Raw genomic sequence first — 20244 nt, forward strand, 5'->3', positions numbered from 1 at the left:
GGCCTCGTGGGGAGGAACATCTTCAGTCAGTATTCCCTGCAATCAGTGGTGTAAAGAACTCAAGTAGTATTTTACTGCGTGGCTTTCCTTAATAGGAAAGGACTCAAGTATCTTTACTTTTACTCAAGTATGACAATTGGGTATTTTTCCACCACTGTCTGCAATGCTTCCAATGTTAATTCCTGAACTCCCAAAAACCTTTCAGCTGCACGTACAATTAATCTTTACAATCGGTATCCTTCAACTGGTGAACGACGTCAGGAATCTCAACAGGTTGCAGGTCATCCACTGCCATAGCTTCCTCAGCACCAATCACTCTTTCAACTATTCCCCGCGCCTCCCAGTAGGGTAACTACTGTACAGTTTCTTGATGTGGACGTTCCTTGATATAATAAAAATGGATACATGCCATTGGTCAGTTCCGGTGTTATGAAACTGATGGAGAATATTTGTTTAAAAATATATATATATATTTAACTAGGCACATTGCATACATAACAGGTTAAGATTAATTAAAGTGGTAGTTAGGTGAATTAGCATGGCAGGTTAGGAGACTGAGGTTAAGGTTAGGAAAAGGGTGAGGGTTAGGGATTTGTTTACCATGCAGGTTTGGATAACTAACATGGCGGTTAGGAGACTGAGATTAAGGTTAGGAAAAGGGTTAGGCTTAGCTACAATGCTACATCTGTCAACAAGTGTTGTTCCAACGCAAACGAAACGGCCACGGACCAATGGGGAGCATCAATTGTTGTAAACTTGATATCATGAAACACCCGATATCAGAGAACGCCCCTAATTGCGGTCTGCAATTACACCCTTCTCGGATCAAGGGGCCAGGCTTCCAGTCTATAAGCATGCTTTCCACTGTGCTCAGAGGGCATTTTCCGTACTGCAGTTCAGCTGAAGCACGGCCAAATTCCCATTGAGGCCACATAGCAAAGTATTATTTTTTTTTTTTAAGACAATTTAGGTATCAAGTTAGTAAATAAAACATATTTTGAATTATTCAAGTAATTGCCTTAGAGTCAGATTTTTTCCCATCAATCACAGCCAAAGTTAACTATTTTAGATTCATGCTGTGAGGTGGGTGAGCTTATGCCACATGCAGATGCTGAAGGGAAAACACACCTCTTGATCTGCGTGTTTATAATGTAGGTCAAGGTGCAGCCTCGTCTCATAGACTAGATGTAACATAGTAAATATAAATCTGGGACTCTCAAAATAGTATGATATGTAACGTTTTTATGGTTACATAAGACAGACAGTTACTTAATAAATTGAATTTGGTGGTGCTGTACTGTAACAGCGAGCTGAGCCAGTTGAAAGTATTGACGCCAGGGATATATTGTTGGTGACTGTGTTCCTTCAATAGTTTTGTGTTTTTTTATTCATTTATTGCTGGTACCCTCCTACCTGAGAGGCATGAGGCCTGTGTGGCGTTGCACTGTTAAAATCATCCCAGTGTGGAGATGAAACACATGTGTGTTGCAAAGCCACATGCTCTGTCCTCTCTGATCTACCTAGGTGTTTTAATGTGGGTAATACAGAGATAATACTAATACCGAGAGAACCACTGCTCTACCTAGGTGTTATAATGTGGGTAATACAGAGATAATACTAACACAGAGATAACCACTGATCTACCTAGGTGTTTTAATGTTGGTAATACAGAGATAATAATAACACAGAGATAACCACTGCTCTACCTAGGTGTTTTAATGTGGGTAATACAGAGATAATACTAATACTGAGAGAACCACTGCTCTACCTAGGTGTTATAATGTGGGTAATACAGAGATAATAATAACACAGAGATAACCACTGCTCTACCTAGGTGTTATAATGTGGGTAATACAGAGATAATACTAACACAGAGATAACCACTGATCTACCTAGGTGTTTTAATGTTGGTAATACAGAGATAATACTAATACAGAGATAACCACTGCTCTACCTAGGTGTTATAATGTGGGTAATACAGAGATAATACTAACACAGAGATAACCACTGATCTACCTAGGTGTTTTAATGTTGGTAATACTAATACAGAGAACCATTGAACATGCATTTTCCATTACGCCATTATGTTTATCACTTCAGTTCCTTAAAAGCATATACAGGGAATTATACAAGAGCCCTTGACTTTTTCCACATTTTGTTGCTTTACAGCCTTATTCGAAAATTGATTAAATGCATTTTTTTACCCCTCATCAATATACACACAATACCCCATAATGACAAAGCGAATTTATCAAATTTTGTTTATCAAATGTATAAAAATGAATAGCTTATTTGCAAAAGTATTCAGACCCTTTGCTCAGATTCCAAATTGAGCTCAAGTGCATCCTGTTTCCATTGATCATCCTTGAGATGTTTCTTCAACTTGACTGGAGTCCACATGTGGTAAATTCAAATGATTGAACATGATTGGATAAGAGAAAATCTGTAATTTCGATTAAGACATTAATGAGCGAGCTACGACGGACGTAGTCAATATAACTATTTGTGCGGCCCTTTTGAAATGCAAAGCGACAGAATTCAGAACATGGACTGTTCTTACAGTGTTCTCCCTGTACGCCAAGTCAGAACCGTAGGATAAATAAAAGGAATACACGCAGACAATGAAAATTCTTGCAATATTCAATGATTACATTTCTCAAAAACAGGTTATAGGCTACATGTGAACCACCAAGTCAGAACAGGAGACAAAATGAAGAGGTGAAAACAGACCAAATTATTAAGGTGAGGCACATGGGCTACTAACATTTTACTACACAACATACACTTAGTATTACTTTCTTAGCTACAGTATACACATCTCCCTGGCATATTACATCATTTATGCAGCAGCAGACAAGACATTTTTTGACTCACCTTGTTGTGTTGTGCTCACTTGAACAGGAAGGTGGTGCAGCAGTCCTTCGTGGGCATATTTTGTCATCAAAGTCTGGCATTCTCTGGATTTATGGTGCTTTCAAAACTGGGAACTCGAAGGGAAAATAATGGAATCATGATGACGTCAGTGATCTTCAGGTAGTAGCTGTAGAAAGAGGCCCGAGTTCCCAATTTACAATTCCGAGTTGGATGAAAGGTCAAAACGTATATTCCCAGTCGTGGATTGTTTTCCCCCCGAGTTCCCAGTTGTCTTGAACTCACTCAAGTCAGATTTTGCAGTACCGAGTTAAGTTGTTTTGAGGGCGGCACAAATCAAGCTTTATTGCCAGCATGCCAATGTTGAATGTTTACAATTTTAAACTAGGAAAAGAGCCCCTTAATCTTAGACTGGGACCACAGAGCCACTCCAATGAATAGCAAGCTAATGATTGCTTTGCAAAGCTTGCAGTTAGCCACTGATTCCTTCCAAACCACTCATTGTTGAATTCGCCATTTCCAACTTGTGTAATGTTTGTCCAATGGCCGATGAGCACCGATACGCTTTATCTATAATTTCTCATTATTTCTCTTCATATGACAAAGATTAAAAAGGATTTGCCAGTAGATTGTCAACTTGATTCATGATGATGACTGCTAGCTCAGATTTTGAAAGTAAGATGTTGACATGATCAGTCCAATCAAAGCGACTGTAGATATCACATGATTTGACGTTATTTTATCTGTGGACAATGACCTTAAGGCTTCTTGGATGGGCACTTCTAATGTAACTCTATGGCAGCACCCAAGGGGCTTGAATTTTAAAGTTCTACCCTTAGACCTGGCAGTGACATATTGTCCCCATGAATGACAGAACACTGAGCAAATCACGGCACAATTCTGTCGAGTATTTTCTGCTGGCTTGCCCCACCTCCACAGAAAGCACTGAGCTAGGCTGAAAGACCTGCATTTAGGAGCTGCCTTACTCAAGAAAACAAAAAGAGACCATGTTTGTATGCGGCTTTAATAACAACTCAATTACATGTTTTTTACATTGTTTGCAAACAGATCATTTTTTTCTCACTTTTTTATCGCTAAAACTGTGGGGCTCAAAACAGGTGGCCCACCTGCCCTGAATGATGGGTCGCCACTGAACTTATCTAGAACACTGCAGTCCGTCTGGGTGTTTAACCTTCCCAAGTTCCCCCATGTCACCCTGCTCCTCCGTACATTCCACTGGCTTCCAGCCGAAGCTCACATCCACTACAAGACAATGGTGTTTACTTACGGTGCAGCAAGAGGAACAGCCCCATCTCTACCTTCAGGCTATGCTCAAACCCTGCATCCCAACCCGAGCACTCAGTTCTGCCACCTCTGGTCTCATGGCCGTCCCACTGCTACAGGAGGTCAAGCTCCCTCTCAGCCCAGTCAAAGCACTTCTCTGTCCTGGCACCCCAATGGTGGCACCAGCTTCCCTCTGATGCTAGGACAGCAGAGTCCGTGCTCATCTGCCCGAAAAGGTCTGAAACCCTACGTCTTTAAAGAGTACCCCGTCCCAAAATACTAATAAAAATAATAATAATAATGTGACACTGACAAATTGATGAGAAATGTATTTACTGTGATATGTGGTTGTCTCACCTGGCTATCTTAAGATGAACGTACTTTATGTGCTGGTGACAACACAGGGTCAGAGAGAACTCCTGACTGTAGTCATACAAAAACACTCCCGGCACTCAGCCCATAAGAACCATTCATACTGTCAGATCTAATATGAAGAACTGAATACAACCATAAGAACCATTCATACTGTCAGATCTAATATGAAGAACTGAATACTAAAGAGAAGAAGAGGTTGACCAGTACATATTCATGTAACTTTATTTTTCATTGGCAGATCAACGTTTGCTTCAATGCAGTTATCCAAACACATTCATGATCAGTAACTAAAATAACTAATCTAGTTTTAAAGACAATTAATAAACACATGTATTCATTTCATAAACTGTGTATCATTAAATAAAGTTGTAAAACAATTCCCCCTAAACTAATGGTGAAAAGTGATCATCACACCATCTCTATCTGATACATGTTAGGGGTGGAAGGTAGCCTAGTGGTTAGAGTGTTGGGCCAATAACCAAAAGGAATCCCCGAGCTGACAAGGTAAAAATCTGAACCCACTGTTCCTAGGCCACCATTGTAAATAAGAATTGGTTCTTAACTGACTTGCCTAGTTAAACAAAGTTTCAATAAAAACAAATAAAAAGGGTATACTAGCTCCTTCCCACAGAATACTGCAGAGGGACAACCTGGTCTCAGAGCAAAACGTTTTATATTATACAAAAACATCAGTGCCACTCCATTTAGTATGTTTGGACTATCACAGTAAATAAACTAAAATATAAACTAAACATGTAAAGTGTTGGTTTCATGAGCTAAAATAAAATCCAGCAATGTCCCATATGCACAAAAAGCTAATGTCTCTCAAATGTTGTGCACAACTTTGTTTATATCCCTGTTAATGAGCATTTCAGCCTTTGTCAAGATAATCCATCCACCTGATAGGTGTGGCATATCAAGATGCTGATAAAACAGCATTATCATTACACAGGTGCACCTTGTGCTGGGGGACAATAAAAGGCCACACAACACAATGTCACATTTGTCTCAAGTTTAGGGAATGTGCAATTGTCATGATGAATGCAGGAATGTCCACCAGAGCTGTTGCCAGAGAACTCAATATTTATATCTCTACCATAAGACACGTCTAAAGTCCTTTTAGAGAATTTGGCAGTACATCCAACCGGCCTCACAACTACATGTATCCACGGCAGCCCAGGACCTCTTCACCTGCAGGATTGTCTGGGAGGGTGCTGAGTAGTATTTATGTCTGTAATAAAGACCTTTTGTGGGGAAAAACTCATGCTGATTGGCTGGGCCTTGCTCCCAAGTGGGCCTATGCCCTCCCAAATCCCACCCAAGCCTGAGCCCCTGCCCAGTCATGTGAAATCCATAGATTAGGGCCTCATTTATTTCAATTGATTGATATCCTTATACAAACGGTTAATCTTTGAAATTGTTGCGTTTAGATTGTTGTTCAGTATAATACGACTTGTAGGACGTATCAGATGTTAAGAATTACAATTCATATGTTATGTTACGCATTGCTATTCATACAATATGTTACAAACTTGTAATATGTATGATTTCTTACGAATTCCAATTTGTTGTTGCTAACGTTAGCTAGGTTAGGGGTGAGGGGTTTAAGGTAGAGTTAAATGGGTTTAGGGGAAAGGTTAGCTAACATGCTAAGTAGTTGCATGCTAAGCTAACATGCTAACATAGCTAAAAAATAGTAAGAAGTTGCAAAGTTGCTAATTAGCTAAATTGCTAAAGTCCTCCTTGATGAGATTCAAACACGCAGCCTTTGGCTAGACGTTTGACTTACACACTCACCCCTCCACAGAGCAGGAGTAAGGCTTCTCCCGTGTCTAAACATTGGTGTGTTAAGTTGCTATGGTGAGAGAAACTCACCCAAAAGTCAGAGCAGACGTAAGCAGGCTTCTCTCATGCCTGTGTTCTCTGATGAACTTTTTTTCTCCCCTGTGTGTGTTCTCTTATGAACTTTTAGCTGAGTTGATGTTTTGAAGCATTTTACACAGTCAGAGCAGAAGTAAGGCTTCTCTCCTGTGTGTATACGTTCATGTCTTTTTAAGTTGGAAAGTTGAGAGAAACTAGTTCCACAGTCAGAGCAGAAGTAAGGCTTCTCTCCTGTGTGTGTTCTCTGGTGAAGTTTTAGCTCAGTTGCTGTTTTATAACATTTTCCACAGTCAGGGCAGGAGTATGCCTTCTCCCCTGTATGTATACGTTCATGTGATTTTAAGTAGGAAAGGTGAGAGAAACTAGTTCCACAGTAAGGGCAGAAGAAAGGCTTCTCTCCTGTGTGTGTTCTCTGATGAACTTTTAGCTGAGTTGATGTTTTGAAGCATTTTACACAGTCAGAGCAAAAGTAAGGCTTCTCTCCTGTGTGTATACGCTCATGTCTATTTAAGTTGGAAAGATGAGAGAAACTAGTTCCACAGTCAGAGCAGAAGTAAGGCTTCTCTCCTGTGTGTGTTCTCTGGTGAAGTTTTAGCTCAGTTGCTGTTTTATAACATTTTCCACAGTCAGAGCAGGAGTATGCCTTCTCCCCTGTATGTATACGTTCATGTGATTTTAAGTGGTCAAGTTTATAGAACCTAGTTCCACAGTCAGGGCAGGAATAAGGCTTCTCTCCTGTGTGTGTTCTCTGATGAACTTTTAGATCCGTTGACGTTGTGAAGCAGTTTCCACAGTCAGAGCAGGAGTAAGGCTTCTCTCCTGTGTGTGTTCTCTGATGAACTTTTAGCTGAGTTGATGTTTTGAAGCATTTTACACAGTCAGAGCAGAAGTAAGGCTTCTCTCCTGTGTGTATACGTTCATGTGATTTTAAGATGGAAAGTTTAGAGAACCTAGTTCCACAGTCAGGGCAAGAAAAAGGCTTCTCTCCTGTGTGTGTTCTCTGATGAACTTTTAGATCAGTTGACGTTGTGAAGCATTTTTCACAGTCAGAGCAGGAGTAAGGCTTCTCTCCTGTGTGTGTTCTCTGATGAACTTTTAGTTGAGTTGATGTTCTGAAATATTTTACACAGTCAGAGCAGGAGTATGGCTTCTCCCCTGTATGTATACGTTCATGTGATTTTAAGTGGTCTAGTTTAGAGAACCGAGTTCCACAGTCAGGGCAGGAAAAAGGCTTCTCTCCTGTGTGTGTTCTCTGATGAACTTTTAGCTGAGTTGATGTTTTGAAGCATTTTCCACAGCCGGAGCAGGAGTAGGGCTTCTCTCCTGTGTGTATTTTTAGGTGTATTTTTAGCTTTGATAGAAATGGGAAAATCTCTTCACAATGTGGGCAGTGATGAGACCTCTTAGCTCTCTGATCTTCCTGCTTTTGCTCTCTGGATGTAGAGAATGTCTCTACATGGTATCCTGTGAAAACATCAGAAGAACCAGTCAGTTGGTGTGATATACATGTCAATCAAATGTATTTTATGAAGCCCTTTTACATCAGTAGTTGTCACAAAGTCCTTTACAGAAACCCAGCCTAAAATCCCCAAAGAGCAAGCAATGCAGATGTAGAAGCACAGTGGCCAAAAAAAATTCTCTAGAAAGCAGGACCCTAGGAAGTAACCTAGGAAGAAACCTAGAGAGGAACCAGGCTCAGAGTGGTGACCAGTCAGTCCTCTTCTGGCCATACCGGGTGACAGGTAGTCTAGTGGTTAGAGCAACCGAACGGTTGCAAGATCGAATATCCGAGCTGACAATGTAAAAATCTGTCGTTCTGCCCCTGAATAAGGCAGTTAACCCACTGTTCCTAGGCCGTCACTGAAAATAAGAATTTGTTCCTAACTGACTTGCCTAGTTAACCTGTTTGGGCGCATGTCCAAACGCTAGCGGGACACCTACGACAACATCCGGTGAAATTGCAGAGCGCGAAATTCAAAATACAAAAATCGTAATATTAAACATTCATGAAAATACAAGTGTCTTACATCATTTAAAAGCTTCTTGTTAATCCAACTGCGTTGTCAGATTTGAAAAAGGCTTTACGGAGAAAGCATACCATGCGATTATCTGAGGACAGCGCCCCACGTCAAAATACTTTTTAAACCAGCACAGGCGTCACAAAATCACAGACAGCAATTAAATAAATCACTTACCTCTGAAGATCTTCCTCTGATTGAAATCCCAAGGGTCCCAGCTACACAATGAATGGTCGTTTTGTTCGATAAAGTCCTTCATCATATCCCAAAAATGTCAGTTTAGATGGCGCGCTTGATTCAGTAAGTCACTCGTTCAACATGCACACAAACGAATCCAAAAAGTTACCAGTAAAGTTCGTCCAAACAAGTCAAACGATGTTTCTAATTAATCCTCAGGTATTCTAATATCTAAATAAACAATCATATTTAAGACAGAGAATAGTGTGTTTAATAGCGGAGATAAATAACGAAGAGCGCACTCTCGTTGATGCACGCAACATGACTACTTTTCTAATGGGGGACACCTTGGAAAAACTACAAATACCTGAAACATATTCTAAAGACTGTTGACATCTAGTGGAAGCCATAGGAACTGCAATCTGGGTCCTATCTATTTGTATATCCCATAGGCAAGCACTGAAAATACCTGTGACCTCAAAAAATAAACATTCCGGGTGGATTTTCGTGCCATATCAGTTCTGTTATAGTCACAGACATTATTTTAACAGTTTTAGAAACGTCAAAGTGTTTTCTATCCAATGCTATCTAGTATATGCATATCCTAGCTTCTGGCCAGTTTACAGGCAGTTTACTTTGGGCACGTCAGTCATCTGAAATTCCGGACAATAACCAGAATGCTAAGGAAGTTAAATAAAGGTATTTTTTTTAAATAATAATCCAAATAAATTCACTACCACTAGTGGTGAAATAAATGAATAAATTCTAAAGATTGGAGTCATTTACAAATGTCCTTGTTTTTGAAAGAAAAGCACATATTTTTGTCCATTCAAATAATGTCAAATTGATCAGAAATACAGTGTAGACATTGTTAATGTTGTAAATGACTCTTGTAGCTGGAAACGGCTGAAGATCTCGTACAACGCTGTGTACTACTCCCTTCACAGAACAGCGCAAACTGGCTCTAACCAGAATAGTGTCTAGAAGGCCAGCATCCCGGAGTCACATCTTCACAGTTGACGTTGAGACTGTTGTTTTGCGTGTACTATTTAATTAAGCTGCCAGTTGAGGACTTGTGAGACGTCTGTTTCTCAAACTAGACACTAATGTACTTGTCCTCTTGCCCAGTTGTGCACCGGGGCCTCCCACTCCTCTTTCTATTCTGGTTAAAGCCAGTTTGCGCTGTTCTGTGAAGGGAGTAGTACACAGCGTCCCTCTACCATAAGCTGCCTCCAACGTCGTGTTAGGGTATTTGGCAGTACGTCCAACCGGCCTCACAATCGTAGACCACGTGGAACAACGTCAGCCCAGGACCTGAGGTGGGTCTGGCTGCCAAGTGGGTGGGCCTATGCCTTCCAAGGCCCACCCATGGCTGCACCCCTGCCCAGTCACGTGCAATCTACAGGTTAGGGTCTAATTCATTTCAATTGACTGATGTCCTTATTATATATATATTTTTTTTTAAATTAGATTTAACCTTTATTTAACTAGGCAAGTAAGTTAAGAACAATTCTTACTAACAATGATGGCCTTCCGGGGAACAGTGGGTTAACTGCATTGTCCAGGGGCAGAACGACAGATTTTTACCTTGTCAGCTCAGGGATTCGATCCAGCAACTTTTCGGTTACTGGCCCAACGCTCTAACCACCAGGCTACCTGCCGCCCCTTATATGAACTGTAACTCAGAAAAATCTTTGAAATTGTTGCATGTTGTGTTTATATTTATGTACAATAAACATACAAGAAGCTGGTGAATAGCTACAAAAGGAAGTAAATATCTCAAATAGACTGAAAGATGATGGAATTTCATTCAACTTATGAGCTCCCGAGTGGCACAGCAGTTTAAGGCACTGCATCTCAGTGCTAGAGGCGTCACTACAGACACCCTGGTTAGATTCCAGGCTGTATCACAACCGGCCGTGATTGGGAGTCCCATAGGGCGGCGCACAATTGGCCAAGTGTCGTCCGGGTTTGGCCGGTGTAGGCCGTCATTGTAAATAATAATTTGTTCTTAACTGACTTGCCTAGTTAAATAAAGGTTAAAAATAATAATTGTGAGGCTCTCCATGAGCATTAGCTGCTACTTCACTCAATCCTGTTTTAAAAAGTCTCCCTGTGTGACATTCCTTGAGACCAACCAGAAATGTTTCCTTGGCCAAATATTCCCAGATTTTCATAAAATCAGCCAAACATGTCCTCTCGTTTCTGCATCACCAAATGTTGTGTAAGGCAAAAGAGTAGGCTAGGTGAGCATCAATCACTAGTTCGGTGCAGCAGACTGCAGGGGTGTAGTACTGATAGAGCAATGAGCCGCCACAATGGTTATCACGTCCTGACCATAGTTCTTATGTGTTTTGCTTGTTTAGTGTTGGTCAGGACGTGAGCTGGGTGGGAATTCTATGTTGTGTGTCTAGTTTGTCTGTTTCTATGTTCAGCCTAATATGGTTCTCAATCAGAGGCAGCTAGCTGTCTATCGTTGTCCCTGATTGAGAATCATATATAGGTGGCTTGTTTTGTGTTGGGGTTTTGTGGGTGATTGTTTCCTGTCTCTGTGTTTTGTCTGCACCAGATAGGGCTGTCTCGGTTTTGACATTTGTTATTTTGTTATTTGTATAGTGTTACTGTTTATTTCGTCTAATTAAACATGTTGAACACTAGCCGCGCTGCAGTTTGGTCCTCTCCTTCGCCTATGGAAGAAAACCGTTACAATGGTGTTTGTTTAGTAAAGGTAGATCAATGTCTTGGACGATCACCTAATGATTAATTAGTAGTCCACATAACCAAATATTATAGCATAACATTACTGTTACAACAAAAACAACACCTAATTTCTTACGAGATTTTAGAATGGTTTGCTGAATCGTCTCAAACTCAACAGCGTGCCATTAGGCAGAATGTGCTTTGATTAACTTCTACCGCCTCAGAAACCCGGATCCGGGAGCACCCCCCACCACCCCCACCAGTAAAAAAGCTGAATAGCATAGCTAGCATAGCGTCACAAGTAAATACTAGCATCTAAATATCATTCAATCACAAGTCCAAGACACCAGATGAAAGATCCACTTCTTGTGAATCCAGCAATCATTTCTGATTTGTAAAATGTTTTACAGGGAAGACACAATATGTAAATCTATTAGCTAACCACGTTAGCAAAAGACACCATTTTTCATTGTCCACTATTTTTTCTCTCCACCAGTAGCTATCACCAATTCGGCCAAATAAAGATATTGATAGCCACTAACCAAGAAAAAACCTCATCAGATGACAGTCTGATAACATATTTATTGTATAGGATAGGTTTTGTTAGAAAAATGTGCATATTTCAGGTAGAAATCATAGTTTACAATTGCACCCACCATCACAACTCGACTAGAATAAAAACAGAGAGCAACGTGTATTACCTAATTACTAATTATAAAACATTTCTTAAAAAATACACAGCGTACAGTAATTGAAAGACACAGATCCTGTGAATCCAGACAATATTTCAGATTTTCTAAGTGTCTTACAGCGAAGACACAGGACACAATAAATCGTTATATTAGCATACCACATGTGCAAACATTACCCCAGCATTGATTCAAGGCAAAAAGAGCGATAGCATTATCACCACCAAAATATATTAATTTTTTCACTAACCTTCTCAGAATTCTTCAGATGACACTCCTGTAACATCATATTACAACATACATATAGAGTTTGTTCGAAAATGTGCATATTTAGCCACAAAAAAACGTGGTTATACAATGAGAATAGTAGGCAAACTGGCCAGAAAAAGTTGGGCGCCATCTTGGACAGTGATCTAGTCTAATGAATAAATAATCATAAACTTGACAAAAAAATACAGGGTGGACAGCAATTGAAAGACAAATTAGTTCTTAATGCAATCGCTGAATTACATTTTTTAAATTATCCTTACTGTGCAATACAGAGTGCGCCAAAGCGAAGCTACCCCAAAGAAAATGGCGGAATATGCGTTTAACATTTTTCAACAGAACAACGATTTATCATCATAAATAGTTCTTACTATTAGCTGAACTTCCATCATAATCTTGGGCAATGTATCCTTTCTCCGGTCTAATCGTCTTTTGGTCGAAAGATGTCCTCTTGTCCTGTCGAAATGGCCACTAACGTTCGGCATGTACTGTAAAAGTGCCCAACTCTTGGAAGTGCGTCACAAAGAAATGCCAGAAAATCGCACTAAACGGATATAAATTGCTATAAAACGGTTTAAATTAACTACCGTATGATGTTTTTAACACCTATAACGAGTAAAAACATGACCGGAGATATATTACTGGCTAAACCAAAGCTTGGAAGGAGGCCAGTCCGACGTCCATCGTGCGTCAAGCGCAGGGAAGAAAAGAAATGTACTTCCGCCCTTTGGTCTTTTATAAAGTCCCAGATTGCGCAATCGACTCCATTCAAATTGTCACCACTTACTGACATCTAGAGGAAGGCGTAGGCAGTGTTTGTATCCCCATAGCATTCACAGGGACCTAAAAACTGACCTGGGAACAGAGGCCAAGATTTCTGAAATCTCACTCCCTGTCAGGAAAAGTGCTGTTGAATGAGTTCTGTTTCACTCAGAGACATAATTCCAACGGTTATGGAAACTAGAGAGTGTTTTCAATCCAATAATAATAATAATATGCATATTGTACGAGCAAGAATTGAGTACTGGGCAGTTTAATTTGGCAACATCAAGAAAAAAAAAGTGCTAACAGCACCCCCTATAAAACAAAATAGAGGAAGTCTATATAATTTAACACCATCTGCTCTAATTTGCTAACCAAACAGTAATTCAAGAATATTTAAATGCATATTCCCATGAAATTGATTGAGATCGAACGATTGGCATGCAGAAACAGCTTGGTCATTTTACTGGTAAAACGCAAAGAACTATAATTCAATATTGACAGTGATGATGTCATGGCCTATTTTGAAATGAGGTATGCCTAACTTGGTGATTGGGTATTAAACATTTTCAACGTTCTTGAGACAATGTATGGGCAAAGGCAGGCGTACAAGTTTTACAAAGTTTTGCCTCGCAGTGAAGTCTTGAGTTGTTCAGGGATGTGTGATGTCAGAATTACAGAATTCAACCTAGCAATAGACTGGTCATAACTTATGGAGGTGTAATTTATGAAGATAACTTATAGAGAAAACCTGCTCTTACCATGACTAACAGTTGTTCTAATCTTCTCCTCCTCTTCTTCTTCATCTTTAATGTTGACATTCAGCTCCAGTGTTTGACTGCAGTCCTCCAGCTTCACTGATGCCATCTCTGGATCCTGCAGTGCAAACTGGGCTCCACTGTCACAATCAGGACCCAGTGACTGTAGGTTTGGACTCAGTGTGGAAGGAGAGGCAGGCTGGCTTTGTCCTCACTGTTGATGTTACCGGCCTCAGACTTAATCGGAGTCGGCCTGTATTAATAAAGACAAATGGACACAAAAGTTATTGTCTTGACAGTTCTGGCACTTTATTCTGTAAAAATATTTTCTCTTTTTTCTTGTTCAATTATCTCATTTCAGTAGATCAGGTAGCTAAACATTGATAAAACATCCATTAACAGACACAACGTACACATTTTAAATTGCACAACATAAGTGCACTTAATCTATAGTAGATTTCCTAAATTCACAGAAATGCATAAAAAACCATGTAGTACAAGGTTGCAGTATGTTTCAGGCAGCACTATGTACTATTTTCCTGAATAACCTTGTCTTCACTGTATTATTTCACTCACAAAAACAATTGTATTTCCCGTTCACACCATAGTAAGAATTATCAGGGGTCGTACAGTGGCAAGTCAAATTCAAGGACTTTCAAGTACTTTTTCAAGCACTTATATTTATTTACTTTAAGCCCCGTGTGAAAACCCTGAATTATAGATAAATATAGAAACAACTGAATGTGTCTGAATATTAGTACACATGTAAAGGACTGATAATCATTACATTCAGCTTCAAAACTGTAGAGCAACTGAAATGTTCTCTCTCTGATAAGGCACTACCTGCACTGAAGTCCGTTGATGCAGACCTCCTATGGTATCATGGCGGTCCGCAAACAAACGTTTAAGGTCCATGTCTGTCTAATTCTGTACTAAGAAAATAAACCAAGAAATCCCTCTTAAAATCTCCACCCCCCCCCCCCCCCCCCCCCTTCCCCATAAACCCTCCCACACCCCCAATAAACTTGATCAGTAGATCCCTTTATGTGTTTGCAAACATTGGGGTCTATATCATGCTGAGACCATCCACCCCCAGGTTATCCAGCTTATCAAAAACCATACCGACAGTAACATCTGTTACCCCCAAAAACTATGCTGCAGTTTACAAGATAACTTTCAAACTGGTATTTCTGCTTTACACAATCCAAGTGTTGATGACCTTACAAATGAAAGCTATGAAGTATATTTTATTCAATATTAAAGTATCCTTTGTCACAGCGCATTTATGGGAGCAAGATTTCTGAACAGCCCTCAAAACCATGTCAGGACTAGTAGAAAGACCAGTTCTGACAGTAGGTCCTCTTACTACAGGACCAGCCATGGAAGCTCCATCAGTCTGACAGTAGGTCCTCTTACTACAAGACCAGCTATGGAAGCTCCATCAGTCTGACAGTAGGTCCTCTTACTACAGGACCAGACATGGAAGCTCCATCAGTCTGACAGTAGGTCCTCTTACTTCGGGACCAGCCATGGAAGCTCCATCAGTCTGACAGTAGGTCCTCTTACTACGGGACCAGCCATGGAAGCTCCATCAGTCTGACAGTAGGTCCTCTTACTACAGGACCAGCCACTTGGCACATCTTTTCACTCAACAGCTACATGTTCCATTCTTTGGCATTTAAAAACACGGTGATGATTCTCCGTTGCTGCTCCAGTTTCAACTGTTCTGCCTGCGGCTATGGAAGCCTGACCTGTTCACCAGACGTGCTGTTTTCAACTCTCTAGAGACAGCAGGAGCGGTAGAGATACTCTGAATGATCGGCTATGAAAAGCCAACTGACATTTACTCCTGAGGTGCTGACCTGTTGCACCCTCGACAACCACTGTGATTATTATTTGACCCTGCTGGTCATCTATGAACATTTGAACATCTTGGCCATTTTCTGTTATAATTTCCAGCCAGAAGAGGTCTGGCCACCCCTCATAGCCTGGTTCCTCTCAAGGTTTCTTCCTAGGTTCTGGCCTTTTTAGGGAGGTTTCCCTAGCCACTGTGCTTCTACACCTTGCTGTTTGGGGTTTTAGGCTGGGTTTCTGTAAAGCACTTTGTGACATCAGCTGATGTAAGAAGGGCTTTATAAATACATTTGATTGGTTGATTGATGAGGCTGGGTCAAATTCTCTGACATGGAAGCTAAGGAATCCTTTTCTGTACTTTTCCAGACAAAACCTTCACAAACCTCAACAGCACTGATAAGCTTTCACTTCTTTAACCCTCTTTCCTACTGATCAACCATTAGGCTTCAACCACTCTGTCTCCTTCACATGTTCTTTAACAATATCATCCATGGACATAGATATTGGGACCTCAGATTACTCCCTTCAATTTAGCATAAGCTCCAGGGTCATGGCTTCTCAGCTTCGTCCCATTATGATTTTCCAATTGAATAATCTTCCCTTGCTGAACCTGACTAGCACATGATATTAACAATCTGCCATTTTAAATGTTTTATTTCACCTTTATTTAATCAGGTAGGCTAGTTCAGAACAAGTTCTCATTTACACAGATAGAGCCCAGTTTAACTTCATCTCTCTTTTTATGGCCTTGGTTCATCAGATAGGGTGTAAATGAGGCCCTGTGGTCTCCTCAAACACCATCCCAACTTTCCACTGTGACACATTATTACTCTAGCTCCCTACCTTGGGCCTCTTTAGAGTTTCTATACTACATGCACCACTGCTTCCAGTATCATTATCTCTGTTCTTCCTATGTTTTTTCACTACTACATATCCTCGTGTCGCCATTTCACCACGAGCAAACTCCTAGAGAGACGACCGAAACCGTTAAAGCCGCCATTTGACTTCCGAACCATCCTGTTTTCGCGAGCTTACACTAACGAAACAGTGTATGTAAACTCGCGAGATCAGGATGGTTCGGACGAGGATATTTACCAGCTCATAAACAACATGTTACACAAAACCAAGAACGTGTTAAAACGAACTCAAATAAGTGGAATCTTTATGAAATTACGTTGACGAAATTATGTACATACACTCAGGCGAACCCAGTCTACCTAAGTGACTTGTAAAATCGTTTTTAATCACGTTCTTCACTCACACTTGACCCCAAAATAACACACACAATTAAAACCTTTACCAAACGTGATAATACCTTGACGAATGTTACATATCATATATTCTTTTGACATTAGAAACTTTAAACGTGCTATTACATACCTACAATAATACAGTTGAAACGGACACAACCACTATCAACATAACAACACAGTTCTGTCGTTTTCCACCTGGAACTTCCTGTTCCCCACTACGACAGTTCAACAGCGTCATCTTCTTCTCTGGTATACTGACATTTACACAAATATAACGTGTCTACCGCCACCTACTGTACGGTTAGTAAACTGTAGAAAGAAATACATGTCCATTGCGGAAGCAACGACATCAAAACAAAATACAAAAATAAAAACATCCCACTCCTTCAGTTACAGTTCTCTTCAAATCACATCCCTACACAGTCTCATGGGCCTCGTAGGGAGGAACATCTTCGGTCAGTATTCCCTGCAATCAGTGATGTAAAGTACTTAAGTACAAATATTTTAAGTACTACGTAAGTAGTTTTTGGGGGTATCTGTACTTTCCTTTTGATATTTTTGACAACTTCTACTCCACTACATTCCTAAAGAAAATAATGTACTTTCTACTCCATACATTTTCCCTGACACCCAAAAGCACTCGTTAGATTTTGAATGATTAGCAGGACAGGAAAATTGTTCAATTCGCGCATCCCTACTGCATCTGATCTGGCGGACTCACTAAACACAAATGCTTTGTTTGTAAATGATGGGTGTGATCTTAAATTTCATCTGGAGTGCCAGAGTGCGCTTGGGCGTTCGTAAATTCAGAGCGTTGTCAGATTGTCAGTTCGTATCGCTCTCGGAGCGTTCAGAGCCACACTGGACGCTCTGGCGGAGGAGTAGGGTTGATTCAAGCGTTCTGACCTCACAACAGCAGTCAAGCATCCACGATAACTGGTTAACATTGGCTAGCTTGCTAGCTACTTCCACTACAAATGAGAGAACTCTGACCATTTTACTTGCCTTAGCAGAGCTGGTTAGGCTGTGTTCATGTTATCCAAAGCATTGGTGACTTTAACTGTGCTACAGGCAACAATTTCATTACGCTTTTTTTGCCGAAGTTTACTGACACCGGCCGTTTTCAAGGGGTGTTGAGCGTTCGTTTGTCATCAATTATTCTTCCCTCTGGCAGCCTCAGACCAGTGCTCTGAAATCGGAGTATATAGCAAGAGCGAATTTAGAAACGCACCCTGAGTGTTGGAGTGTGCCCCTTACATTTAAACTACAATAAAATCGTGCTGTCTGGTTTGCTTAATATAATGAATTTGAAATGATATGTACTTTTACTTTTGATACTTAAGTATATTTAAGCAATTACATTTACTTTTGATAATTATGTATATGTTTAACTAAATATTTTTTTACTTTTACTCAAGTAGTATTTTACTGGGTGGCTTTTACTTTTACCTTGATAGGAAAGGACTCAAGTACCTTTACTTTTACTCAAATAATACAATTGGGTATTTTTTCCACCACTGCCTGCAATGCTTCCAATGTTAATTCCTGAACTCCCAGAAACCTTTCAGCCGCACGGACAATTCACCTACAATCGGTATCCTTCAACTGGTGAACGACGTTATGAATCTCAACAGGCTGCGGGGCATCCACTGCCATAGCTTCCTCAGCACCAATCGCTCTTTCAACTATTTCCCGGGCCTCCAAGTAGGAGAACTACTGTACAGTTTCTTGATGTGGATGTTCCCTGATATAAGAAAAATTGATAAATGCCATTGGTCAGATCCGGTGTTATGAAACTGATGGAGTTTATTTTGTATTGAAGTAGGCACATAGCATACATAACAGGTTAGGATAATTAAAGTGGCAGTTAGGTGAATTAGCTTGGCAGGTTAGGAGTCTGAGGTTAAGCTTAGGAAAAGGGTGAGGGTTAGGTGTTTGTTTACCATGCAGGTTTGGATAACTAACATGGCGGTTAGGAGACTGAGATTAAGGTTAGGAAAAGGGTTAGGCTTAGCTACAATGTTACATCTGTCAACAAGTGTTGTTCCAACGCAAACGAAACGGCCACGGACCAATGGGGAGCATCAATTGGTGTAAACTTGATATCATGAAACACCCGATATCAGAGAACGCCCCTAATTGCGGTCTGCAATTACACCCTTCTCGGATCAAGGGGCCAGGCTTCCAGTCTATAAGCATGCTTTCCACTGTGCTCAGAGGGCATTTTCGGTACTGCAGTTCAGCTGAAGCACGGCCCAATTCCCATTGATGGCCCCATAGCGAAGTCAATAAAAAATAAAAAAGACAATTTAGTTATCAAGTTTGTAAATAAAACATACTTTTAATTATTCAAGTAATTGCCTTAAAGTCTGATTTTTTCCCATCACTCACAGCCAAAGTTAACTATTTTAGATTCATGCTGTGAGGTGGGTGAGCTTATGCCACATGCAGATGCTGAAGGGAAAACACACCTCTTGATCTGCGTGTTTATAATGTAGGTTAAGGTGCAGCCTCGTCTCATAGACTAGATGTAACATAGTAAATATAAATCTGGGACTCTCAAAATAGTGTGATATGTAACCAGAAAAACTTACCTAAGACAGATGTTTACTTAAGAAATTGAATTTTCTTAAGCATGGAGGTGGAAATGCAAATTAATTACTTAAAAAACATACAATGTGATTTTCTGGATTTTTGTTTTAGATTCCGTCTCTCACAGTTGAAGTGTACCTATGATAAAAATGACAGACCTCTACATGCTTTGTAAGTTGGTGTCACGTTCTTGACCTTATATCCCTTTTTTTGTATTTATTTAGTATGGTCAGGGCGTGAGTTGGGGTGGGCTGTCTATGTGTGTTTTTCTATGTTGGGGTTTTGTGTTCGGCCTGGTATGATTCTCAATCAGAGGCAGCTGTCAATCGTTGTCCCTGATTGAGAATCATACTTAGGCAGCCTGGGTTTCACGTTTGGTTTGTGGGTGTTTGTTTCCTGTGTCAGTGTTTGTGCCACACGGGACTGTTACGGTTAGTTCTTTTGTTATTTTGTATTGTATCTTGTTTTCGTGGATATTAAAATCATGGAAACTTACCACTCTGCATTTTGGTCCTCCGATCCTTCTCGCCTCTCCTCGTCTGAAGAGGAAGAGACAGACTGCCGTTACAGTAGGAAAACCTGCAAAATCGTCGGTGTTACAAATATTTGTTCTCCCCACTGTAGGTGTTTTATTGGTAATACTAATACAGAGATAACCATTGGACATGCATTTTCCATTATGTCATTGTGTTTACCACTTCAGAACCTTACATCTGTTTGAAGCATATACCCCGTGTGGCTCAGTTGGTAGAGCATGGCGCTT

General features: G+C 40.4%; 3 protein-coding genes across 6 annotated transcripts in view; 1 reads left to right on the plus strand and 2 right to left on the minus strand.

Annotated features, from left to right (window-relative positions):
• The window catches only part of LOC129842845 (zinc finger protein OZF-like), a 32893-nt gene extending 15623 nt beyond the window's left edge, over positions 1–17270 (minus strand). The window contains exons 1-3 of one of the 3 annotated variants that reach the window (XM_055911520.1): positions 17017–17217; positions 13786–14035; positions 4722–7875 (exon numbers count right to left, since the gene is read on the minus strand). In XM_055911520.1, coding sequence (XP_055767495.1) covers positions 6413–7875; positions 13786–13891 — 1569 coding nt within the window. In that variant the 5' untranslated portion in view covers positions 13892–14035; positions 17017–17217 and the 3' untranslated portion in view covers positions 4722–6412. Of the gene's footprint in view, positions 1–4721; positions 7876–13785; positions 14036–14625; positions 14740–17016 lie in introns of those variants that run through there. The other 2 variants (XM_055911521.1, XM_055911522.1) reach the window with 2 other exon arrangements.
• The window catches only part of LOC129842851 (zinc finger protein 664-like), a 295528-nt gene that overhangs the window by 85677 nt on the left and 189607 nt on the right, over positions 1–20244 (plus strand). The window lies entirely within an intron of this gene.
• The window catches only part of LOC129842855 (gastrula zinc finger protein XlCGF17.1-like), a 47619-nt gene that overhangs the window by 15623 nt on the left and 11752 nt on the right, over positions 1–20244 (minus strand). The window lies entirely within an intron of this gene.

Source organism: Salvelinus fontinalis, unplaced genomic scaffold (genome assembly GCF_029448725.1).
Source record: "Salvelinus fontinalis isolate EN_2023a unplaced genomic scaffold, ASM2944872v1 scaffold_0071, whole genome shotgun sequence".
Taxonomy (NCBI): Eukaryota; Metazoa; Chordata; class Actinopteri; order Salmoniformes; family Salmonidae; genus Salvelinus; species Salvelinus fontinalis.